Here is a 27,423-nt window from a genome sequence, read left to right on the forward strand (position 1 = left end):
AACCAGGACAGGCAAGTGACTCAAAGCTGTGCACCAGCCTTGGTCCTATCACAGCTGGTGGACACAGCCCACCATGAGGGATGCCCATAAAGTGTCTGACTCTTGTGGTCAGGGATGACTGTGCTTCTAGATCACATAGAACAGCTCCTACACAAGAGTTAATACCCATCCTTCACGAACTACGCCAATGAATTGAAAAGGAGGGAACACTTCCAAACTTATTTTACAAAGCCACCATTACCCTGATACCAAAACCAGGCAAAAATACTCCGAAAAAGAAAATTATAGGCCAATATCACTGATGAACATAAATGCAAAAAATTCTCTACAAAATATTAGCAAATGAAATTCAGCAATACATTAAAAGGATTATACATCATGATTCAGTGGGATTCCAAAGAGAGACGCAAGGATGGTTTAATATCCAAAAGTCAATCAATATAATATACCACATTAAAAAAAAAAACAAAAATAAATATCACATAATCATCTAAATAGATGCAAAAAAAAGCATTTGACAAAATTCAACATTTATTTTTGATAAGAACTCTTGACAAAGTGGGTATAAAGAGAATGTACCTCAACATAATAAATGGTATATATGACAAACATACAGGTAACATTATACTCAATGGTGAAAAGCTGAAAGCCTTTCTTCCTCTAATATCAGGAACAAGACAAGGATGCCCATGCTCACCACATTACCCAACACACAGCTGGAAATCCTAGCTAGAGCAATTATGCAAGAAAAATAAAATAATCCAAATTGTAAAGGAAGAAGTAAAATTGTCATTATTTGCAAGTGACATAATACTATTATAAAAACTCCCAAAGACTTCACCCAAAAAAGCTATTAAAGTTTCAGGATACAAATTAGTACACAGAAAACTATTGTTTCTATACACTAATAACAAGCTATCAGAAGGAGAAATTAAGAAACAATGTTAATTACAATTGCTTCAAAAAGAATATAATACCTAGGAATAAATCTAACCAAAACCAAAAAAGACTCATACTCTGAAATTTATAAGATTGATGAAAGAATTTCCACAAATGGAAAAATATTCTGTGTTCATGTATTAGAAGAATTAATATTGTTAAAATGACCATACTACCTCAGGAATTCAACAGATTCAATGTAATCTCTATCAAAATATCAATGGCATTTTTCACAGAACTAGAACAAATAATTCTAAGGTTTCTACGGTAATATAAAAGATCCTGAATAGCCAAAACAATCTTGAGAAAAGAAGAAGTTAGAGGTATCACATGCCCTGATTTCAAACTATACTACAAAGCTATACTAATCAAAACAGGATGGTACTGGAGCAAAAACAGACACATAGATCAATGGAACTGAACAGAAAGCCCCCAAATAAACCCACACTTATATTGCCAATTAATCTATGACAAAGGAAGCAAGAAAATACAGCGAGCAAAAGACTGCCTCTTCAGTAACTGGTGTTTGGATTACTGGATGGCTACACAGAATACAGTCAAACTGGACTAGTTTTCACACCATATACAAAAATAACCTCAAGTGGATTAAACGTGTAAATATAAGACCTAAAATCATAAAACTTCTATAAGAAAACATAGGCAGTAAGCTCTTTGAAACTGGTCTTAGACATTTTTTGTATATGTCTCCTCAGGGAAGGGAAACTAAAGCAAAAATAAACAAATGGAACTACATCAAACTAAAAAGCTATTGTACACTGAAGATATCCACAGAACAATAAGGCTACCTACTGAATGGGAGAAGATATTTGCAAATGATATATCAGATAAGGGGTAAATACCCAAAACACACAAAGAACTCATACAAGTTAACAGCAAAAAGACAAACTACCAATTTAAAAAAAAATGGGCAGAGTACCTAAAAAGACATTCTTCCAAAGAAGACATACAGATAGCCAATCAGTACATGAAAGGTGCTCAACATCACTAATCATCTGGGAAATACAACCCAAAACCACAGTGATATACTCCCTTATACCTGTCACAATGATGATCATCAAAAAGACAAGCAATAACAAGGGTTGGCAAGGATGTGAAGAAAAGGGAACCCTAATATACTGGTGGTGGGAACGTAAATTGGTACAGCCACTGTGGAAAACAGTATGGAGATTCCTCAAAAAAATTAAAAATAGAACTGCCATATGATCCAGTTATTTCACTTCTAGGTATTTACCCCCTCCCTGAAAAAAAAACACTAATTCAAATAATATATGCAACCCTATCTTCATTTTAGCATTATTTACAATAGCCAAGATATGGAAGCAACCTAAGTGTCCATCAATAAATGAATGGATAAAGAAACTGTGAGATGAACACACACACACACACACACACACACTGAACTATTACCTAGCCATAAAAAATGGAATCTTGCCATTTGAAACAACATGTATGGACCTAGTGTGTATTATGTTAAGTGAAATAAGTCAGACAGAGAAAGACAAATGCCATATGATCTCACTTATATTATAATCTAACAAACAAAACAGACAAAATGAAATCAAAACAGATTCTTGGATACAGAGAACAAATGGGTGATTACTGGATTGTGGGGAGTGAAATAGGTGAAGGGTATCAAGAGATACAAACATCAAGTTATAAAATAAATTAGCCAAGGGGAATGTTACATACACTGGAGGAATATGGTAAATAATATTGTAATAACTTTGTATGGGGACAGGTGGTTAATAGACCTATCACGGTGATCATTTCATAATGTATGTAAATGTGGAATCACTGTGCAGCTCACCTGAAACTGTCATAATGCTGTACATCAACTACAATTTTTTAAAAATTCCACAAACAGGGCTTCCCTGGTTGCGCAGTGGTTAAGAATCTGCCTGCCAATGCAGGGGACATGGGTTCGATCCCTGGTACAGGAAGATCCCACATGCCACAGAGCAACTAAGCCTGTGTGCCACAACTACTGAGCCTGCACTCTAGAGCCCACAAGCCACAGCTACTGAAGCCCACACACCTACAGCCCTTGCTCCACAACAAGAGAAGCCACCACACTGAGAAGCCACTGAACCGCAAGGAAGAGTAGCCCCTGCTCACCAGCAACTAGAGAAAGCCCGTGGTGGTGAAGATGCAAAACAGTCAATAAAATAAATAAATAAATAAATATTTTTAAAAAAATAAAAACATAAAAACCCCACAAACACACATACAAATTCCTTTAGCAGAAATGAAAGGGAAAAAATAAAAGACAAGATCTAGGAATTTTAATATTCAAATACTAGTTCCAGAGGGATAAAAAGAAGAAAAAAGATAAAACTTCCTTGAGAGAAATTTTAAAATTTAAGATGTGATAAGGATTTCTAGACTTCAATGAGAAATGAGACCAAGAAGTGAAAAGACAGGGTTCCAGAAACATCAAACTATTATACGCACCTGAAACCATTTACCCAAACTTTCCATGAGAGAAAAATAATATTCTACCTTGTTTAAGCCACTGAATTTTATAAGATCTCTTTATATAGCAGTCTAGCCTATTTTCTAACTAATAAAGGTACAGAGAATTAACACAACCTAGATGTATCTGAATTTTGTAAAGAGAGAAAATAAGAGGAGGAGAGAAAGAAGAGGGAAGAAATATACATATCCCACTGTGGTAAACTACAAATGTCCATAATATCTCTCCAGTAGCTCCCAAAGGTGAAATCTATTTCTTCACCCCTTGAAAATAGGTTGGCCTGTGACTTGCTTTGGCCAATAGGATGCAACACAAATAGCACTATCTGAGGTCTGAGTTTAGGTCTCAAGAAAGTCTTCCAGCTTTGTTTTGCTCTCTTTCTACTAAGAATCCTTTTGTAGACTACCCAGGGCTGGCCTCCTGGAATATAAGACTGAAAAGAGGTCTCATCTGTCCTAGATGCCCCAGCTGGGATTCCATACATATCAAGCCTGCCCAGAGAGAATGCCTACTCAGCCACTAAGAGAAATAATGAGTATCTGCTATTTTAAATCACTAAGTTTTGGAGTAATTTGTTATTAAGGAAAAGGTGACTGGTATATCTAGCAACAGAAAATATACACTATGTAATCAGAACATTTACAAAAATTGAATATTGTGTTGGATTACTTCCATAAATGGCTGCAGGCAATTTCTCCTACTCTATGCCACTCCTCCCCCTGAATACGGATTAGCCTTAAGACTTCCTTACAGAATATGGTGAAAAAACTTCAAGGATTTATAATCCCAGCCTGTAATAAGCTTAACTGTTTTTGCTTTTGCCTGCTTGGTTCCCAGTCACCATGTAAAGAAGCCTGGGCTAGACCAGTGACATGACTAGGCACCAGACATGTGAGAGAAACTATCTTGGACATTTCCAGCTTTAGCCGAGCACCCAGATGAATGCAGCGACTTGAGAGACTGTAGGCAACATGACATCAAACACAGACACTGACCAGCTGAGTACAGCAAACTCATGAATTCTGAGAAATAATAAATTATTTTAATTCACTAAATTTGGGGGTAGTTTGATATGAAGTAATAGAAACACCTGCAATCAAGGTGATGCAACAACAAAAACTGGAAACATTTAGCACTGGCTTTGGGTCCAGCAGGTGAGCAGAAGCTGAAGGGTGGTAAAGACACTATTGCTGGATACTAGAAAAGTAGCCAGAAGGCTATAGGTGAAGCCTGGAGGAATGGCAAACAGTCTGTTAGTGGAGGCTATAAAAGGCAATGAAGTTGGAAAACTGATACTGGGGGCTGGAAATGGGGGAAGGAGCTCTTTTATGCAGTGACAGAACAATTAAAAAAACCTGGGGCTGAGGCTTCCTAGGTGGCGCAGTGGTTGAGAATCTGCCTGCCAATGCAGGGGACACGGGTTCAATCCCTGCCCCAGGAAGATCCCACATGCCGCGGAGCAACTGAGCCCATGTGCCACAACTATTGAGCCTGCGCTTTAGAGCCCATGAGCCACAACTACTGGGCCCACATGCTGCAACTACTGAAGTCCATGCGCCTAGAGCCTGAGCTCCACAACAAGAGAAGCCACGGCAACGAGGAGCCCATGCACTGCAGCAAAGAGTAGCCCCCACTCACCACAACTAAAAAGGAAGCCCGTGCACAGCAAAAAAAGACCCAACACAGACAATACAATAATAAATTAATTAATTAATTTAAAAAAAAGAAAACAAACCTGGGGCTGGAGTAACTTGCAAGGTTAAAAACATACCTAATAAACTTGTGGATGTGGCTAAGGAAACTTCCAGCCAGAATGATAAAAGAACTGTTTTGCTTATATTAGGGTTGGATATAATAAGGTAGTGTAAGAAGAAAGAAGAGCAAAAGAAAGAACTGATCAATTTTAAAGCAAAAATTAGAAAATATATAGAGGGTCTGGGACACTATCTCCAGCTCTCAAAAAAAAATTCTCAAAGAAAGAAATTAGTTTAGGGCACAGATCAAAACCATGGTACTGACAGTAAAATGCAGCTTCAGAGTAAAAGTCAAATCAAGGGTGTGCTATAAAACGCCTTGTTAAAATCTCAGAAAGATTTAAATATTTTTCATAGATCCTCCTAATTAGACACAAGGATTTATAATCTTGAGGGTATTGTCTTGCAGAAGACTGACATAACTTAAGTAAAATAAGATCTTAGAAAGAATCATGGATGTTGACTTTTGGGTAAAAGAATGCACATAAGACACAAATGAACTTATCTATGAAACAGAAAGACAATAGATATAGAGACGAGACCTGTGGTTGCTAAGGTGCGGGGGGGGGGGGGGGGGGAATGGAATGGGAGTTTGGGATTAGTAGATGCAAACTATTATATATAGAATGAATAAACAACAAGGTTCTACTGCATAGCACAGGGAACTATACTCAATATCCTATAATAAACCATAATGGAAAAGAATATGAAAAATAATATATAAACATATCTATGTGTGTGTGTGTGTGTATATATATATAACTGAATAATTTTGCTGTACAGCAGAAATTAACACAACATTGTAAATCAACTATACTTCAATAAAATAAATTTTAAAAAAGAATGCACCACAATAACATATATGGAAAACAAAGTTTTTAAGAGAAACACCATCATATTAGACTAAAAGGGACAGGGACATTTCAAAATGAAAAGATATTTCCAGATCCCTAATTTTCTATAAGCAGGAAGCAGGCTGAGAGAATTATTCCACTGCAAACATGGGTCATTTCTTAGACAAAAAGAATGATAATTCAGACAGTAGGTCCAATGTACCATACCATAAAATTGAGAGCTACTTATAACAATGAACTAGGAAACCATTCCCAGGGAGCAAAACTAGACCCTAACCTAGGTACATTCCCCACCCTAAGAGTCAAGAGACCTAGTGACATGTGTCTGGTTGGACTTCAGAATTGCCCTCAATCGTGCTTTCTGTTTTCCGCTATTTTGAATAACAGTGTCTCTTGCAGTTATCCTATCCTTTTCTCAGAAATATATGTTAGGCATGTGTTGGAGGGTGGTAAAAATACAAAAAAATTGCTGGTGACTTGATCTTTGGACATCTCCACCGCCAGAACTGTAAGAAATAAATGTCTGTTATTTAAGCTACCCAGTCTATAATGTGTTGTTATAGAAGCCTGCTATGGTCCAAATGTTTGTGACCCACCCCCAAATTTATATGTTGAAATCCTAATGCCCACTGTGATCATATTAGGAGGTAAAGCCTTTGGGAGGTGATTAGGTCATGAGGGCAGAGTCTTCATGAATAAGATTAATGCCCTTACGAAAAGAGGCATGAGAAAGCTCTCCTTCTGCCATGTGAAAATCCAACAAGAATTATGAAACTCAGAAGAGGACCCTCACCCCATCTTGCTGGTACTCTGATTTTGAACATTTAGCCCCCAGAACTGTTAGAAATAAATTTCTGTTGTTTATAAGCTACTTAATCCCTGATATTTTGTTAAAGCAGTCTGAAGAGACTAACACATGGCCCAAATGAACTAAAACATTAGTTTCAAGACTTATTAACAGTAAAATGGAATTATAATAAAATTTTTTTAGATACACAAAATGCTGTTCTATATAAAATCACCTCGTATGGCAGGCAGAATTCTAAAATGGCCTCCATGATCTCCACCCCTAAAGTTATGTTCTGTATAACCCACTCCTTCTGAGTATGGATACAATCAGTGACTTGCTTTTAGCCAACAGAATACTGCACAGTGATGAGATGCCACTCCCCTTATTAGACTGCATTATATACTTGACGTTTGAACAACATGAGTTTGAACTGCATAGGTCCACTTACACAAGGATATTTTTCAATGAATACAGTACCTATATTTTCATTTTACAAATCTTTACATCAACTAAGCATGGGGAAAAGTGTGTTTGATTAGAGATCACAACACGTGGACTCAAAAGAACTAGAGTTTGAGTCCTGATTCTAAGCTGTTTTACCTTCCTACCCTTGGGTGAGTAATTTACCAATTCCTTTGTTTTTGCAATATACAAATTTTCAACTGTGAGGGAGGGGGTGGCATTTCTAACCCCCATGTTGTTCAAGGATCCACTATATCACTAAAGTGATAAGGTGTCACTCTCATGATCATGTTATATTACATAAGACTCTGTCTTTGCAAAAAAGAGAGACTCTTTGCTGGCCTTAAATAAGAAGTAAGATGCTATAATGTAACTGCTTATGGAGAAGGCCACATGGCTGAGTGCCCCAGCCCCACAACTATAAGGCACTGAAGTTTGCCACATCCACTTGAGCTTGGAAGAGGACCCCAAGTGACCAAAAAAAGCAGAGCCTAGACAACACCTTGACTGCGGTGTGGTGAGGACTTGAGCATAGGACACAGCTAAGCCATGCTCAGATTCCTAAGTCATTCAAACTATGAGACAATTTAAATTGTTTTAAGCTGCAAAGTATGAGGTAACGTGTTATGCAGGAATATAAATCTAATACCATAAAGTTGTTTGTTTTATATTCAGTATCTCAAGCAGTAATCTCATTTTCTTCCCAAATTTATGTTATTTGATTCTTGAATCATGCAGGTCCATACTTGTGGGACACTTAAGTCCCACCCCTGACTGGATAAGAGTGACCAAATGGGTGACATGATGCTGTGATGGTTAAGAAGTTAACTTGTAGCAAAAGAAAGTTTACCAAAGACAAGGGGAAATAAAGTGTTACTTGTATTCTTTTAATTAGACCACATAAAAAAGAGTGGGCTATATTTACAATCTCTGAAAGCTTTTCCTGTTTGCTTCTTGCATCTCTTATACCTTTTTGAGATAGATACCACAGCTATTGTTTTACCCATTTCAGTGCTGAAAAATATGAAGTTCAAGTAGGTTAAAGGGACTTGTTCAATGTCATTTAACTAGTAACTCTATTCTGACTCATAATATGATGTTCTTTCCTCCATTAAATTGCCTATAATTGAGTGAACTATGGTAATTTCATAATCCTGACAGTAAACATATTTGAATTTACCATTTGATTTTCTGAAACTTGCTGAGGAAATTTAGTACACATATACACACACAAACACACATACATACACACCTATATTCACATACATACTAATATTGTCTATACATATAATATCAGGGCCATATTAATCAAATTGAGATGCACAGGGAGAGATTCTGTCTTACCTGGACTTGAGGCATATCTTCGTTTACTTTAAGCTCTTTCACTACAGACTTCTTCCTGAAAAAAAAAAAAAAGTTTTTAAATATATCATGATATTTTATGATATTTGCATGACCACTTTGCTTTCTTGATGAGTTCTTAGGCCCATTTTAAAGAAATAAAGTTTTGAGAGGTGCACCCAAGATGATGGAGTAGGAAGACCCTGAACTTACCTCCTCCCACAGGCACACCAAAAGTATAGCTATTTACAAAGCAACAATTGAAGACTACCAGAAAAGATTTCCCACAATTAAAGTTATAAAGAAGTAACCACAATGAGATGGATAGGAGAGGCAAATACTCAGTATAGTGAACACCCACATTCCTGGGTAGGTGACCCACTAATGGGAGGATAATCACAACTGCAGTGGTTCTACCCCAAGGAGTGAGGGGTCTGAGCTTCACATCACACTTCTTATCCCAGGGGTCCTACAACGAGAACACAAATCCCCAAAACACCTGGCTGTGAAGGCCAATAGGGCTTGCATGCTGGAGAGCAGGAGGGCTATAGGAAACATTTGTTAGTGGAAATGTACATTGGTGCATTCACTATGAAAAACAGTACGGCAGTTCTTCAAAAACTTAAAAATAATACTAACATATGATCCAGCAAGGCCACTTCTGGGTATTTTTCCAAAGAAAACAAAAACACTATCCCCAAAAGATATATGCACCTCTATGTTTACTGTAGCATTGTTTATAACTGCCAAGATACAGAAGCAACCTAAGTACCCGTCAATAGATGAATGGATAAAGAAGATGTGGTATGTATATGTGTATGTATGTAGATAGATAGCTATCATATATATATATGATGTAATATAATGCAGCCATAAAAAAATGAAATCTTGCCATCTGCAACAACAACGACGGTCAGACAAAGACAAATACTGTATGATTTCACTTATATATAGAATCTAAAAAACAAAACAAATGAACAGACATAGCAAAACAGAAGCAAATGCACAGATACAGAGAACAAACTGGTGGTTGCCAGAGGGGAGGAGGATGGGGTGTAATTAAAATAGGTAAGGGAGATTAAGAAGTACAAAATTCCAGTTATAAAATCAGTAAGTCATAGGGATGTAATGTACAGCATAGGGAATATACTCATTAATATCATAATAACTTTGTGTTATGACAGACATGGTGATCATTTTGTAATGTACTAAGACATTGAATTACTGTGTCATATACCTGTAACTAATATAATAAGCCAATCATACTTCAATAAAAAGAAAATAATTTCATAAGAAATTCATATTTTTATCACTATACTTCAATTTTAAAAAAGAAATTCATATTTTTAAAAGCTATAGAGACTTCCCTGGTGATGCAGTGGCTAAGAATCCACCTGCCAATGCAGGTGACACCGGTTCGATCCCGGGTCCAGGAAGATCCCACATGCAACAGAGCAACTAAGCCCATGCGCCACAACTACTGAGCCTGCATTCTAGAGCCTGAGAGACACAACTATGGAGCCCCCAAGCTGCAGTTACTGAAGCCTGTGTGCCTAGAGCCTGTGTTCCACAAGAGAAGCCACCAAAATAAGCCCATGCACCACAACAAAGAGTAGCCGCCACTTGCCACAACTAGAGAAAGCCCACGCACAGCAACGAAGACCCAATGCAGCCAATAAATAAATTAAAAAAAAAAAGCTTACATTCCTCTTTAAAAAAAATAAAATAAAAGCCATGAAATTCATAAAGGTTACATGATAAATAACATTTCCCAAACTAACATCTCATTGGTATGATTAAAATATGGTAAGTTGAGATGGGAAAAGGATTTTCAAAGTACATTGATCATTTTCCTCTGGTCATCTTTTCTTCTCTCAAGAACAGACCATCTGTCTGTTGAATTTCTTTTCAGAATGTGTGGAACTCTATAAATTCTGAATTCATAGTTTCTTTTTTAAGCTATATATTTATATTAGGCTTTGATCAAGCAAATTCCAACTGCACAAATTATTTTATATTAATAAAGAAAATATTCCCTTAATAAGGCCACTTTATAATAAGGCCACTTTATAAAACCCATATACATTAAAAACATATTTTTTTTTTTATAAAATAAGACAACCAAGAAGTACAGTAAAAAGGAACAGCCCAGACTGGGGAGAGGGATTAACATACAAATTACAAATAATCAGCTAAACCATGAAGGAAACGTAAATCCTTTTTTCCTGAAAATTATTTGGATTTAATCTGGGTTTATAACTTCCCTAAAATTATTTTAATTTAATAATTAAATTATTTGGATTAATTATTTATTAATCACCTAATAAAACAAATAGGTGAATTAAATATTCATCTATTCCTGAATATCTTGTGATTTATTCTACTCTAACCCATTTTTAATTATTTGTTCTTCCCTTCGCAGCTTTCTCCCACAATCGTATCCTGGTCTGCTTATAAAACTATATCTTGGCTAATGTTGTTTTTTTAGAAACCTATTAATAATTTATGTTTATATGACCCTAAATTGTGTAAAATGAAAATATAAACTTTTAAGTAAAAAATATTAAGTGTCTTTATTTCTTACTCTTCTGAACCTTCAGATTTTCCTTTGTCTTTTTTCTTCTCCATTTTCATAGTTTTCTTTATTCGCTCACTTGCAGCCTTTGTTTTCTGTGTAGTTTTATATAAGCCAGAAATAATAGTTAAGGAGACAATAAATTATAAGTAAATACATGATAATATACATTACTAAGATTTCCATTTTACTTTGAGAATCACTATACTATGTTTCAAGGAAAATTATCTGAATAGAAGCAAAACAAAATTAATGATATAGCCAGAATGTTTGTTACAGCACTTTACAGAATGTGAGTTGCAAATAAGCTAATACATATCAAACAATTAAATTCCTCTGACAAACCAAAGCCAGTTTCTCTATAACACTGCATATGCCATTCTGAAAACCATCTCACTGTGAAAAACCATGTGATTAAAAACGGCAGGATATATGGGGGAAATGGGGTTAGGTGCACAGAATGTAATATGTCAATGACACATTAAAAAAAATAAAAACCTAATAAGAATATTAATCTAGTTTTACACAGTTAAATGATTAAGAAATACATACTATGAAAAACATAGCTCCTTATCTTGAAAAAGACATGAAGCTTGTTTGTGGAAATGAGCATCAAACAGATTTCAACTTGTGAGTTATCACACAGTATTGCAAGGAGGGTTTATCTGAAATTGGATGAAAAGTTGTAACACCATATGTGCACTGGTGTGGCACACTATACACACAGTAAACTGAGGTGGCTTCTTGAAGCTGTTTTCTCCCTTCACCGAGTACTGTTTGCAGATGAATTTGCCTGTTTGCAGATGAATTTGTGCATAAGCAAATATGAAATTCACATTATGCTCAAACTGTTCCTTCATGTTGTAACAAATTTGCATTTCAAAACAAATATTATAGCAGAATTGACCACACGTGTTAAGTATCCTTGAACTACTATGTAGTATGAGATTATTTTATATAAGAAAGTATAGAAAAAAATCTGACAATTAGATTACTGAAAACTTTAGATGAGCTTAATAATAGAGACTATTTGGTAGTGGGAGGTTATTTCCTATTTCTGACCACAACTTCCAACAGATACCAAATTCACTGCAGCAAAGTTCTCACAAGTTAAGCACCAAGTGTAACAATTCCCATAAAATATAGAAAATAAGTATAATATATTTTTAATGAGAATTGTTAAGGTCGCCAAATAATTTTCCAGTTTAAACATTAGTTTTGGTATATATTTCCTGTTTAGAAAAATCTAAGATATTGGCAATCAAACCATACTAAAATAATGAAAGGGAAAAAAAAACTAAAAAATAATGAACAGATCATCAGTGAGTAGTGGGACAACTTCAAGTGGATTAATATGCTTACAGTCGGAATTCATGATGGAGAGAAGGGATGGGAAAAGAGAATAAATATTTGAAGAAATAATGGCCAATTTTTTTTCAACTTTGATGAAAACTATATATCCACAAATCTACCAGAGTATAAGGAAAACTATATCCCAAGACACATCATAATCAAATTATTTAAAAGCAGCAATAAAAAGAAAACCTTAAAAGCAGACAGGAGAAAAGCCGGTTACACACAAGAATAAGGAGGACAACAGACTTCTTGTAAGAAATAATGCAAGCCTGAAGACAAAGGAGCAACATCTTTAAAGCACTGGAAGGGAGAAAAAAAAAAAGGTCAACTTAAAATTCTTTATCCAGAAAAAATCTCTTTCAAAACTGACAGCAAAAAAAAATTTTTTGTCCAGAAATCAAAGAGTTGAAATAATACATCAGCAGCAGCACTGCACAACAAAAATGTTAAAGAATCCTTTGGGACTTCCCTGGTGGCTCAGTGATTAAGAATCCACCTGCCAATGCAGGGGACACAGGTTTGATCCCTGGTCTGGGAAGATCCCACATGCCTCGGAGTAACTAAGCCCATGTACCACAACTACTGAGCCTGTGCTCTAGAACCCGCGAGCCACAACTACTGAAGCCCACACACCTAGAGCCCATGCTATGCAACAAGAGAAGCCACCACAGTGAGAAGCTCATGCACTGCAACAAAAAGCAGTCCCTGCTCGCCACAAATAGAGAAAGTCTGTGCACAGCTACAAAGACCCAACACAGCCAAAAATAAATAAATAAAATTAATTAATAAATTAAAAAAAAAGAATCCTTCAAGAAGAAAAATGAGACCAGATGGAAATAAGGAAATACACAAATTAAAAAGAACACCACAAATGATAATTATGTGGGTAAATATAAAGACTGTTTTCTCGTTATTTGAATCTCTTTAAAAGGTAATATTTTACAGCAAAATTGTGTAGTTTATATTGTATGTCGTAAAATGTATAAAAACAGTAGCACAAAGGCTGGAAAGGGACAAATGAAAATATGTTTCAAGGTTCTTATACATGAAGTGATTCAATGTCACTTGAATAGAGACTACAATAAGTTAAAAACAAGACTATAAACCCTAAAGCAACCAATAAAGCAACCCACTGAGCAGCAAATTAAAAAGTAATACAGGGCTTCCTAGGTGGCACAGTGGTTGAGAATCTGCCTGCCAGTGCAGGGGAAACAGGTTGGATTCCTGCTCCAGGAAAACCCCACATACTGCAGAGCAATTAAGCCCGTGCACCACAACTATTGAGCCCATGTGCCGCAACTACTGAAGCCCACGCGCCTAGAGCCCGTGCTCCGCAACAAGAGAAGCCACGGCAATGAGGAGCCTGCACACTACAACGAAGAGTAGCCCCCACTCACTGCAACTAAAAAGAAAGCCCGTGCACAGCAAAAAAACACCCAACACAGGCAATAAATTAATTAATTAAAAAAAAAATACAGATTTTGCTACCTGAAAGTAAGGTGCTGTTGCAACACATAACTAAAACTGTGGAAGGGGCTTTGAAAGAAGGCAGTAGTGGGCTGAGGCTGGAATAATTTTATGGAGCATAAAAATGAAAAAATATTATGAAAAGAGGAAAAATGCTTTAACCTGATACATGGCTTTGAGAGAGAGAGAAAGAGAGAGAGAGAGAAAGGCAGGCTGACTGATCACAAGAAAGAAGAAAACATTCCCCTTAAAATCAGGAACAATTAAAAAATGCCCACTTTCATTATGTCTATTCAGTATTACTCTGGAGGTCTTTGCCAGTGCAGCGAGGCAAGAAGAAAGTATTACAAATTAGAAAGCAAGAAAATTTAGGCTATCATTTACAGATACTTCAATTATGCAGGTAGGAAATAAAAATCGAACCATTATGACAGTGTAGCTAGGTTTGTAGATGCAAAATTCAACATACAAAAATTTATGTTTAACAACAGCTTTAAAATATTATAAAAGATACCAATTAACATAGCATAAAAATATAAAGTACCTAAGATTAACCTAACAAAAATGAATAAGAGCTTTATGAAGAAAATCATAAAAGAAAAGGAAAAAAGAAAGAAAATCATAAAAATCATAAATTCATTGTAAGTATTACAAAACCTTCCAAAATTGAGACATTTAATGTTTGTAAACAAAAAGGTGTATCTTGATATCCTATATATAACTCTCTCAAATTTGATGTACAGCTTCAGTGCAATTGTAGAATTTGACAAATTAATTCTAAAATTTAGAAGAATGTGCAAAAACCAAAAACAAATAGATTCTTATGAATAACAAGGTGGGTTCACTTGCTCACAAAATATCAGGACTTACTCTTATAATCATTAAAGATCTCAGGCATTGGTGTAGGAATAGACAAGGCTGACAGAAAAGAATAGAAAGAAGAGAAACAAATCTTTTTATGCAGTAGTATTTTCCAGCAACAGTATACCAAAACATATATATCTAGAAGATCCTATTTAGGAAGCTACAGTAGAAAGCCAGATGATAGCAGAAGTAGAACAAATGAGTCAGCAAACTGTAGGCCAGATCTGCCCTGCTGCCTGTTTTGTAAATAAAGTTTTACTGCAGCACAGCCATGGTCATTCATTTACATATTTTCTGTGGCTATTTTCATATCACAGAAGCAGACCTGAGTAGCTGCAACACAGACTCTATGCTCTGCAAAACCTAAAATACTTATCTTGGCCGTTTACAGTAAACTTTTCTGACACCTGGAATAAGTAAATGGCTAAGATATTAATTAGGGAAACATTACCAAGTACAGTGGACACCAGATATTTGTGCCCAGTATCCTTTTTCCCTTCTGTTAAGAAATAGCACCAGATTTAGACGGGTTCTGCAACTCCCTCATTTCAAATTGTCTTGGTGACATCTGACCCCAAGCAAGGCCAGTAAAATCCAGTCAACTAAGAACTGACATTATGGAAAGGAAGCACTTGGAGCATAGTAATTCCAGAGCCAGTATCCAAAGGGATGAGAGGGAAATAATCATAAACCCCCTCTCTAAAAATTCCCTGAAAGGACGGAAGTAGTGGCTGTCCATGAATTTCTATTATTTTAACTCTAAGAGTTGTCCTGGTTCTCTCACCGAACATGTTCAATTTTCCTTCAATTCTTTGAGTTACCCTACTAATCATCCAATAAATTTCTTGCTTTAAATAGCTTCAATTTCTCCTGCTTATAAAAAAGAAAATAAAATTCTTAACTGACACACAGGAACTACTGATTAACATTTGGCAGACAAGGATAGGAATCAAGCATGGCTTCTGATTACTAAAGCTGGTTGTCTGTGAAAATAAAATTATTAAGAAATAATTAAGTTAGGAAAGCAAGCCTACTTTGGAAGAAAAATGATATGGTTGTTATTAGAAATCCTGACTTTGACATAATTCTATAGCCATTATTCTCTTCCTACCATACCCTTACCTGAAAACAGGCTACCTTTAGATCTCTTGGTCACCACCTTTGTGTGGATATAATATTGCTACTATATAAGTAGTAATGCTCCTTCCACATTTCTCATTCACACTTCCATACCTCTTTAGGTTTCTACATACAAAATCTAAAGAAACAATATAAGAAAGTAAAACCAGAAACTGCTGCAACATCTTCAAGTCATGTACGAAGCTCCAAAGACTTTTGCCTGTGGATCCAATAGTGCATGAACTCTTACACTTGGCCAGATTACTCAATTACTTACTATGACAACTTACTACTTTATTTCTATTTATTTTCTTTTTTTATTTGCTATTCCTACTGGGAACTATACCTAGTTGAAACTATTCCTAACTGAACTTATGTGACAGTCCTGGTCTTATATTTGACACTTATGTAGGATCACTGCTTCCCTAACTGATTAAGTAGCAAATCTGGTACTACTTCCGCTTCCTCCTCTAGTAAGGAAGAAATATCAAGTAACCAATATTAGTAGAGTCAAGAGTATTCTTCTTCATTCTATGTTAATTTTGTGTTAAAACATATCTTATATTTTTACATAGTTAATAAAAATTGCTTCTAATCCACCATTTGACTTTGTTGTCTATAGTTTGAAATTTAAAAGCTATATAAAAATGGTGAAGGAGGAGGAAAGAAAAAGAAGCAAATTTTAACCTTGGTATTTCTGTTCACTCTATGTGATAAGAGTGAACTGGGACACATACATTACACAGTTGCAAAGAATACAATAAAATGCATTTAAAACATATTTGAAAACCTCATTTATTGATATCTTAATAAAGTTAAGTAATTGACCTAGAAATACCTTCCAGAATGTGTCAATTCTGTGTCTGTTTTTCATGGCATCCTTTTGGTTTTGATAGCTAATATGGTAATTTAGAATACAGCATTATCTTATTTTTTTTAAAGCACAGCTGCTACCAATCATTAATACCAGTATGCATGCCGTTTTCAGACACTAAAATTAACTAACCTCTGTACTCTTCAACTTTTGTAGTTCATTTTCCAGCATCAATTTCTCCTCTGATAACACTTGGAAATCACTTTGAATCTGTGTATATTTCTAAAAGCAAATGTTGTAATTTCATTAATAATGAAAAGCAAACATCAATATAGAGAGGTTATTCAATATAGAGGTTATTTGGGCACTTAATTATTAAAGTAAGAAAGTCTTCATTAACTCATAAAAATAATGAACCACTGGTATTAATCTGCACAGTGAAGTTATAATTGGTGCTTAAAGGTAAAGGAACTATCAGTGACAATGGAAGTTCAGAAGACTGTGGGGATGTTATAGTTCAGTATTTCAGAAGTGTTTCTGAGTGATAATAATGTCTAGTAAAATCAAAAGAATAGACAAGGCTTTCCAGCTCACATATGCATAAAACTCTCTTGAATAAACTAAGCATTAGATCTTTAAGATTACATATCCTGACAATTTCTAGAATCTATTAGCAACATGAAGAACAAAGTGCAATTTCAAACTGAGAGTGCTATACTTACAGCCTCTAACAAAACTTGCTCATTCATAGCTCTGAAAAACAAACGAAAGACATCTATAATGTATTATAATTTTAAATTTATATTTTTATTTATATAATATCCTTATATATTTTCTTTGCAAAAACCTAACATAAATAAGGTTAGAATAAACTTTGACTAGCATTCCAAAAATGCAATGCTCTCCCTAGAGATGTTGCTAGACTGCTGTGTATCTTTCTAGAACTTGTTCCATGGACTTATATAGCACTTCAAGTACCTATTCAATTCTATACTTTTTCTTAGCTGGATGTCTGTTCCACCCCTGGTCCAGGAAGATCCCACAGGCCTCAGAGCAACTAAGCCCGTGTGTCACAACTACTGTGCCTGCGTTCTAGAGCCCGTGAGCCACAACTACTGAGCCCATGCACCACAACTACTGAAGCCCACGCCCCTAGAGCCCATGCTCCACAACAAGAGAAGCCACCGCAATGAGAAGCTCATGCACTACAATGAAGAGTAGCCCCGGCTCACCACAACTAGAGAAAGCCCGCAAGCAGCAACAAAGACGCAACCCAGCCCATAAATAAATAAATAAGTGTATTAAAAAAAATAAATAAGTACAACTTCTTGGGACTTCCCTGGTGGTGCAGTGGTTAAGAATCCGCCTGCCAATACAGGGGGACACGGGTCTGAGCCCTGGTCCAGGAAGATCCCAAAACATGTCTTGGAGCAACTAAGCTTATGCACCACAACTACTGAAGCCCACAAACCTAAAGCCCGTGATCCGTGCAACAAGAGAAGTCACGGCAATGAGAAGCCTGCACACCACAGCAAAGAGCAACTCCCACTCACCACAACTAGAGAAAGCCTAAGCACAGCAATGAAGACCCAATGCAGCAAATAAACAAACAAACATAAATAAATAAATAAAACTTCTTATTCCATAGCAGGATTTGCCAAAGTAAAGAGTCAGATGGTAAATATCTTAGACTTTACAGATCAGGTGATCTCTGTCACTACTACCCATCTCTGCAAAAACAGCTATAGATGATGGGTAAATGAATGGGTATGGCTATGTTCTAAAAAAACTTTATTTACAAAAGTAAGCGGCAGGCTAGATCTGACTCATAGACTGCAGTTTGCTGACAATTGTTCCAAAGTTTGGATAAACTATATTTTTTTGACTGAATTTTTTTATTCATTATAATCAGATTTTTAAAGCTTTATTAAGATATTTATATACCATAAAATTCACTCATTTAAAATATACAACTCAATGGCTTTTAACATATTCACTATGTTATGTAACTATTACCACTATCTAATTTTATCACATTTTAATTACCCTGGAAAGAAACGCCACAGCCATTAGCAGTCACTCTCCATTTCTCCCAGCACTGCCTCAGCCCTGGCGGCCACTAGTCTACTTTGTCTCTGCAGATTTGCCTATTCTGAATATTTCACATAAACAGAATTGCACAATATGTGGTCTTTTGAGACCGTTTTCTTACACCTAGCATAATGTTTGTAGCACGTATCAGTACTTTGTTCCTTTTTATGGCCAAATAATATTCCATTGTATGGATATGTTCATTTCATTTATTCATTCATCAGTTTATGGACATTTGGGTTGTTTCTACTTTTGGCTATTATGAATAATGCTACTATGAACATACATGTAATACAAGTTTTTGTGTGGACATATGTTTTCATTTTCTTTAGGTATAAACATAGGAATAGAATTTCTGGGTCATATGTTAACTATGCATTTAACATTTTGAGCAACTGACAAACTGTGTTCCATAGCAGATGTACCACTTATATGATGTACCAGCAATGTACAAGGGTCCCAATTTCTCTACATTCTTCCCAACAGCTGTTACCATCTGTCATTTTTATTATAGCCATCCTAGTGGGTATGAAGTGGTATATCATTGTAGTTTTGATTCCCTAATGACTAACGATGTTGAATATCTTTTCATGTGCTTATTGACCATTTGTATATCTTGTGTGGCAAAACGTCTATTCAGATTATTTGTCCACTGTTAAATATGCTTATTTAACTTTTTTATTATTGAGGTGTAAGAGTTCTTATGTATATTCTGGGTGCAAGTCCTATATCAGATACACGGTTTATGAATAATTTTCACATTCTATGAGTTGCCTTCTCACATTCTTAATGGTATTAAGAACTTGCAGCACAAATTTTTAATTTTTATGTTTAACTTATCTATTTTTTTCTTTTGTTGGTTGTGCTTTTGATATCTTATTTAAAAAACCATTGAATGGGACTTCCCTGGTGGTCCAGTGGTTAAGACTCTGTGCTTCCAATGCAGGGGGCCTGGGTTCCATCCCTGGATGGAGAACTAAGATCCCACATGCAGTGTAGTGTGGCCAAAAAATTAAAAAAAAAAAAAAAAGAAGAAGAAGAAAAGAAAGAAATCACTAAGTCAAAAATATTTACTCCTGTGTTTCTTTAAGAGGTTTTGTAGCTTTATCTCTTAAATTTAGGTCTTTGGTAATTTTGAATTAATTTTAGTGCATGGCATAAAGAAAGGATCCAACTTAATTCTTCTGCATGTGGATATACAGTTCTCCAAGCACAGTTATTAAAAATCTCTTCTTTCCTCACTGAATTGTCTTCTCCTTCATAATAATTAATTAACCATAAATGTAATGGTTTATTTCTGGACATCATTTTCATTCATTCTATTCCATTGATCTACATAGGTCTATCCTTATGCCGGTACCACATTGTTTTAATTACTACAGGTATATTTAGTTTGAAAATCACTTAAGTGTGAGTCCTCCAACTTTGTTCTTCTTAAGATTTTTTTGACTATTCTGGGTTCCTTGTATTTCCACATGAATTTTAAAATCAGCTTGCCAATTCATGCAAAAAGAAAGTTGGGATTTTGACAGAGATTGCATTAAATCTGTAGGTTTATCTGGAAAATACTGCCCCTTTAAGATTAATAAATCTAACAGGCCATGAAAATGGGATGTCTACCTGTCTGAGTATTCTTTAAGTACTTTCAGTGTTTTATAGTTTTCAGTGCACAAGTCTAACACTTCTTTTGTTAAATTTATTCTCATTCTCTTTGGTGCTTTTGTAAATGGAATTGTTTTCATTTCATTTTTGAATATTCCTTGCTAATGTATTAGTTCCTTAGGGCTGCTATGACAAAGTATCACAATGTGGGTAACTGGTGACTTAAAACAACAACAACTTATTCGCTCACAGTTCTGGAGAGTATAAATCTAAAAGTAAGGTGTTGGTACAGCCATGTTCCCTCTGAAACCTCTAGGGGAGAATTCTTTTTTGCCTCTTCCAAGTTTTAGTAGTCCCTAGCATTCCTTGGATTGTGACAGCATAACTCCAATCTCTGCCTCCATGACTGTCTTCCCTCTCTGTGTATTTGCCTTCTCCAATATTATTATAAGGATACCAGTCATATCAGATTATGGGCCCACCCCCTCCACTATGACATCATCTTAACTAATTACATCTACAACCACCCTTATAATTTATATCCAAATTAAGTTCATTCTGAGGTACTAGAGGTTAGAGCTTTAACATATGTTGGGGCGGGGGGGGGGGGACGACAATTCAACCCATAACAACTAGTGTATTAACATATAATTGATTTTTATTTATGAATTTTATATATTGCAACCTTATTAAATTAATTTACTTCTTCTAATAGTTCTAATAGATCCCTTGGGACTGTCAATAGTTAAGGTCATGACATCTACAAAAAGAGGTAGTTTTCATTTCCTTTTCTTCTCTAAATGCCCTAGCCAGAACCTCTACTACAATGGACAGAAGTGGTAAGAATGTCCTGTTTTGTCCCTGATCTTAGAAAGAATATATTAAGTTTTTTCACCATTAAGTACGATGCTAGTTATAGGTATTTGTAGATAGTCTTTATCAGATTAAGGAAGTTCCCTTCTATTCCTGGTTTGTGGAGTATTTTTGTCATAAAAGGGTATTGGATTTTGTCAAATGCTTTTACTTTATCTAGTATGCTAATCACGTGATTTTCTTCTCCTTTATTCAGTCAAAATCATGTATTACATTAACTGATGTTTGCATTTGAAACCAACTTTGCATTCCTGGGATAAACCCCACTTGCTTGTGGCATATAACCTTTCAGTTCCATTCAGATTTTCCAGTTCTTGAATCAGTTTAGTCAGGCTTTCTAGGAACCTGTCCACCCCATGTAAGTTATCTAATTTGTGGCCATACAGTTGCTCATAGAATTCCTTTATAATCCTTTTACCACAGATGATTGAGACATACTCCTACTACCAGAAAATGAAATTCTTTCTAAATTTTTGCTATTATCACAGTGATACGATAAATTTCTTTTTACATATGCCTCCTTGAGAATATTCCTTTCTCTAGGGTAGATGAAAAGAGGTATGATGTATAATAAGGCATTTTTTGTTGCTATTGTTAAATACACTGTGCTAAATTGTACTTGAAAGTGGGCAATTCCTATGGTACTAGCAGTTTAAGAGTATTGATTACACTATATCTCTGTCAAGACTTGGTATCAGAAAACTTTTACTTTTTGTTAAAGTGATAGGGGAAAAAAATGTATTGTTGCTGCTTTGCTTTCCATTTCCCTGATTACATATCAGATTGAGAATCTCCTAAAATGTTTACTGGCCATTTTTTTGTTTCTTCTGGTAATAGGAGTATGTACTTTTTGGGAAATAAATATTCTTATTATCACTTCTTTCTTCTATTCTATATGCACACATATTTTCCCCCTTCCATTGCTTATCTTTTCACTTTGATGCATTTCTGAAGATATTTTTAATTTCAATAGTCAAAAGCCTTCCCTATATTTATATGATTTTGTTTTCTTACATTTATGTATGTAATAAAATTTAATTTAATTTTTTGAATGGAGTGAAGACCCTGTCATCTTCTTCTAACCAAATGGATGCCTTTACCTTACCAGTGCCTTAACTGGCCACTGAAATTCATTCAAAACTTTGAACTTGCCACCTTGGAATTATGATGACACCACCATTCGCATAACATACCTACCTGTGATACATGTACCTGGGCTAAAGACAGTTTGAAAGGCAAGACAGCCTATTATCCTTCCTTCTGACTTCTCTGCCTCCTTAGAAAAAACATCACGATAGATTTCTCAATAGGCCTGCTTTTCCCTCAAGACCACACATGATTCTGGTGATGGGTAATACTCTCACCAATGTTGATAACTTCATTCACAAGATTAGACACCAGATCTAAACACTTTGTTCACCAAAAAGGTACTATGCCTTCAAAAAAAATACTCTGCAATCCAATCTCTAACTGGAATCCCAATTTGGCCCATAATTGAAGAAAGAACTTTTCAAGGTCCTCTGAGTCTAGGCTTACTTGTCATTTTCCCACTATCCACAGACCAAACAGCTAGATAATGCATTGACCAGATCTTGAAGAAAAGGTATATTAGCTTTCCCCTAGGACCAGCATGATCGCCCTATCCTGTTACTGTATAATTATGCATAATAACAAAATACAGTCCTTTTCTCTAAATGTTATCCTATATCACGGTTTTCATCTCACTACATCTGCTCACCACTAAGCACCTCATAAATAGACTCCACCCCTTTTTCTGCGAACCCCCTGATCCCACCCCTCTGAATCAATACAATTTCTGAGAAAGCTTACATGACCATAAGCCTTCGATTAGAGTTGACTGGTCCATAAATAGGCACCTGCCTCTAGCTGCGCTGATGATTTTCTCACCAAGGACTTTGAGACTTGGAAAATTCAAATACTATCTCTCAGAGTAACTAAAACTGAAAGATTAAATTTAGGAATTGTCAGCAGTCATGGCCTCCCATCTATAGGCAAAAAGTTAAAAAAGAAAACGGAAGAAAGAGATCTGCAATAGGAGAAAATGAAGCTCTTGTATGGTGGGGGAAAAAGTGTTTTGATAGTGTTCAAGTTCTGGTTTATACTTGTTTCTGAGATAGAGCCATACTGCTGTTGTCTTCTTAATAAAATTTATCTTTTCCTCACACCAATCTGAGCTGGGATTTTGTCCCAAGTACTCAGCCACATGACAGAAGTTCAATGAATACAAAGATTCTCTTAAAATGTTAGTGTAGCTTTAAGCTTCAAGGACTTCGGAAGAATAAATGCTACAATCTTACCCCCCAAAATAAACATTTGAAAGTTTAATTATTTCCATTCTTTAACACATTTAGTTTTTTGAATTTTAAACAATAAATTAATTTTGTTTCAGTCCCTCTGACTGAATATGGAAAATGCTAACCCAAACAAAAAATTTTAACCAAAAAAATTTACTACTCAAAAATATTTTTAAAAGAAGGTCGTAGATACAGAGAATAGACTGGAGAACTCGAGGTTTGGGAGGGGGCGGGGGGTGAAGGGGAGGCTGAGATGGGGCGAGGGAGTAGCACAGACATATATATACTACCAACTGTGGGATAGATGGTCAGTGGGAAGTTGTTGTATAGCAAAGGGAGTCCAACTCGAGGATGAAAGATGCCTTAGAGGACTGGGGCGGGGAGGGTGGGGGGGACTCGAGGCGGGGGGAGTCAAGGAAGGGAGGGAATACGGGGATATGTGCATAAAAACAGATGACTGAACTTGATGTACCCCCAAAAAAATAAAAAAAAAATAATTAAAAAAAAAATTAGTTTCCTTTGTGGCTAAGTGAGCAATGTAGATGGAAACTTTCAGAGCTGTCTAGCTGAAGTGAGCTCATAAGCATATGGGGATTGTTATACTTGTCTGTTTTCATATGTTTTAATCCTTTGCATAATAAAATGATTTTAAAAGTTTAAAAAAAAAAAGAATGAGCCTGTCAATGCAGCGGACATGGTTCGAGTCCTGCTCCAGGAAGATCCCACATGCCCTGGAGCAACTAAGCCCGTGAGCCACAAATACTGAGCCTGTGCTCTAGAACCCATGAGCCACAACTACTGAGCCCACGTGCCACAACTACTGAAGCCTGCCTGCCTAGAGCCCTCGCTCCGCAACAAGAGAAGCCATTGCAATGAGAAGCCCGCACACCAGGAGGAAGAGTAGCCCTCACTCACTGCAACTAGAGAAAGCCTGCCCACAGTGACAAAGACCCAACTCAGCCAATAAATAAATAAATTCATTAAAAAGAAAAAAAAAGGTACAAAAGAAACGTACATAATCAACTTTTGAATGGTATCTTTTGAACAGTTGTATCATTATAGTCCCAAAATTATGAATTCTTAAAACTGCACTAAGACTTCTGCCACACCTTGCATTTATTTTAGCAGATTGTTAAAGGATATGACAGTAACAGGTTGTTAAATGGAGGTATCAGATAAGACTCTTAGCCTACTGCTTCTATCAAGGGTAAGAAATGAGGCAGGTGACCACTACCACTGAAGAAATAGTAGGCAGCCAAGGGAGCGTGCTAAAACCTTTTACCCACATGGACAATAATAAAAGGGTCAGGAAAGAAGATTTAGAAAGAGTATTTATAAAATACTCTTTACAGAGAGCTGTCTGGAACCTTGAGCCCTACTCAAACCCTCAAGGGAGAGGTGGACATGACTGCTCTTATCTTAAGCCTAGAGAGAGGCGCTTTAAGGAGAATATTCAGAAAACTGGTTTATGTTATTTGAAGTTATGCAGAAGGAAGGCAGTGACAGTCAAGTAAGACCTTTCTTGTATACCCTACCTTTCTTTCCTTCCTCCCCAAAGACATAGAGCACAGAAAATACAACTAGTTAGTGAGAAAGGAGGTAATAAAAGAGAAAAGCCAACCACATCCCCCGGCAGGCTCTAGGGAAAAGGGAGAGAAGTCCTAACTTTGAAAGAAAATTAAAATATTGCTATAATATCTGACAGGGAATTTTATTTCCGATTCAGGACAGTGCTTATAATTATATTTAAATTAATTACCTAAGAGTGATCAGAAAAGTCATGGTACTGCCTTAGTTTTTATCTAGGAGCAGAGGGAAAATTAGTCCCAATAAGCAAATATAAATAAATACAAGGAGTCTGAAAAAATATTTGCTTTGTGATTTCATGTCATTCTTCATGACATGCTTTTCAACATAACAACTGTGAAACTAATATAGCCACCTGTAAGAACTATAGATCACCCACAGTGACTTTCAAGATACTTCTTGACAAGCAAGCAATGTACTGAGCATATTCTGACCAGACAACTGTACAAAGCTTATTCTGTATATAACACAATTCAAGTTGGAAATCCTCACCTTTATAGTAACCCATTCAGCTAATCCTTCTCACTGCTTTCTTTTATGCCCAGGAATTTTAAAACCAGTTATAACTAGTGCCCACAGTTTAATATGAGGAGCTAGAATAAATAATAGTAAAACATATGACTGCTTTAACACCCTGTTCCAATGGAAAGAATATTCATGGAAATGAGCCTCCTACTTTAAGAATGCCCATAGAACATGTTAAAAGCTTTCATCTGACAAATCTGTGAAAGTTCTTACCCTGCCCTTCTGATAGGGACGATTCTAATAAGACAGAAGAGGGAAAAAGTAAATTAAGGCCTGACTTGATTACATACCAAGCACCTGACCACCGATTAATGTAAGCCATAACTTCTTTAGTTCCATTTTCAACAGCTGCCTAGGATATCCTTTTCTTTACATTTTATCTGTTATACTCTTCCATTAAAGCTTGATCATTGGACTTGATAATTAAAGAACCTGATCTTGCAAAATTTCTCAGTTTTGCAATGCTGAATCTAAAGAAAGTTCTTTGAAAGTGCTGTGATGTGAGCTTTTCTGAATGTTTTACTTTAATTAAAAACATTTATTTTAAAAAGATTTATGAGTTTACAAAGAATTATAAGTAAGTGAAAAGTATACACACAAACTACATTTTGTGTGATTATAATATTTTTTACTTTTCTAAAACTGTAAAAACACACATAACATAAAACTTACAATATTACCATTTTTAAGTGTACAGTTCTGTAGTGATAAGTATATTCATATTGTTGTACAATCAATCTCCAGAACTCTTTTCATCTTGCAAACTGAAACTCTATATTCATTAAACAATAACTCCCCATTCCTCATTCTCCCCAGACTCTGGCAACTACCATTCTACTTTCTGTCTCTATGAACCTGATCACTCTAAATGCCTCATGTAAGTGAAATCATACAATTTTGTCTTTTTATGACTGCCTTATAATTACTCAGATTAATGTCCTCAAGACTCATCCATGTTGTACCATGTGTCAGAATTTCTTTCCTTTTTAAGACCAAATAATATTCCATTATATGCATATAACACATTTTCTTTATCCATCATTGGACACTTGGGTTGCTTCCAGCTCTTTGCTATTATGAATAATGCTTACAGTGAACATGCTATACCAATCTCTCTTCAAGACCCTGATTTCAATTTTAGGGAGTATATCCCCAGAAATGGAATCGCTAGATTTACATTCCATGATTCAAAAAATGGATCATATTTTTTGAGGAACTGATATACTATCTTCCACTGTGGTTATATAATTTCACATTCTGTATGATTATAATTTTAAGCTTTAAAATTATACATATAAAAATTAAGAACACTAAATTTTTTAACAGTTATTTTATTTTCTATGTTTCCAATTTACCTGAAATAAATATGCACTTGTATTTATATTAAAGAAAATGAGTTATTTTAAAAGCTTACCTCTCTAATTTATTTGCCTGATTTTCAAATATTTTCAACATGGTATTCAATTGATTAGTTATTGTAGGAGTTTCTACTGTTAAAAAAAAGGAAAACATTTAAAGGTATTATAAATGGCAGAAGTTATACTTGTATGCTGATATAACTCACTGCTATATATGAGAGCTAGATAAAGAGGAGACTGCAA

At 35.5% G+C, this 27,423-nt stretch overlaps 1 protein-coding gene across 1 annotated transcript in view; it reads right to left on the bottom strand.

Annotated features, from left to right (window-relative positions):
* CCDC7 (coiled-coil domain containing 7) overlaps positions 1 to 27,423 on the bottom strand; it is a 239,592-nt gene that overhangs the window by 178,923 nt on the left and 33,246 nt on the right. Inside the window, exons 7-10 of the mRNA XM_057731790.1 lie at positions 17,552 to 17,582; positions 17,022 to 17,111; positions 11,219 to 11,304; positions 8,638 to 8,692 (exon numbers count right to left, since the gene is read on the bottom strand). Coding sequence (XP_057587773.1) covers positions 8,638 to 8,692; positions 11,219 to 11,304; positions 17,022 to 17,111; positions 17,552 to 17,582 — 262 coding nt within the window. The remainder of the gene's footprint in view (positions 1 to 8,637; positions 8,693 to 11,218; positions 11,305 to 17,021; positions 17,112 to 17,551; positions 17,583 to 27,423) is intronic.

The sequence above is a fragment of the Hippopotamus amphibius genome, chromosome 4 (assembly GCF_030028045.1).
Source record: "Hippopotamus amphibius kiboko isolate mHipAmp2 chromosome 4, mHipAmp2.hap2, whole genome shotgun sequence".
Taxonomy (NCBI): domain Eukaryota; kingdom Metazoa; phylum Chordata; class Mammalia; order Artiodactyla; family Hippopotamidae; genus Hippopotamus; species Hippopotamus amphibius.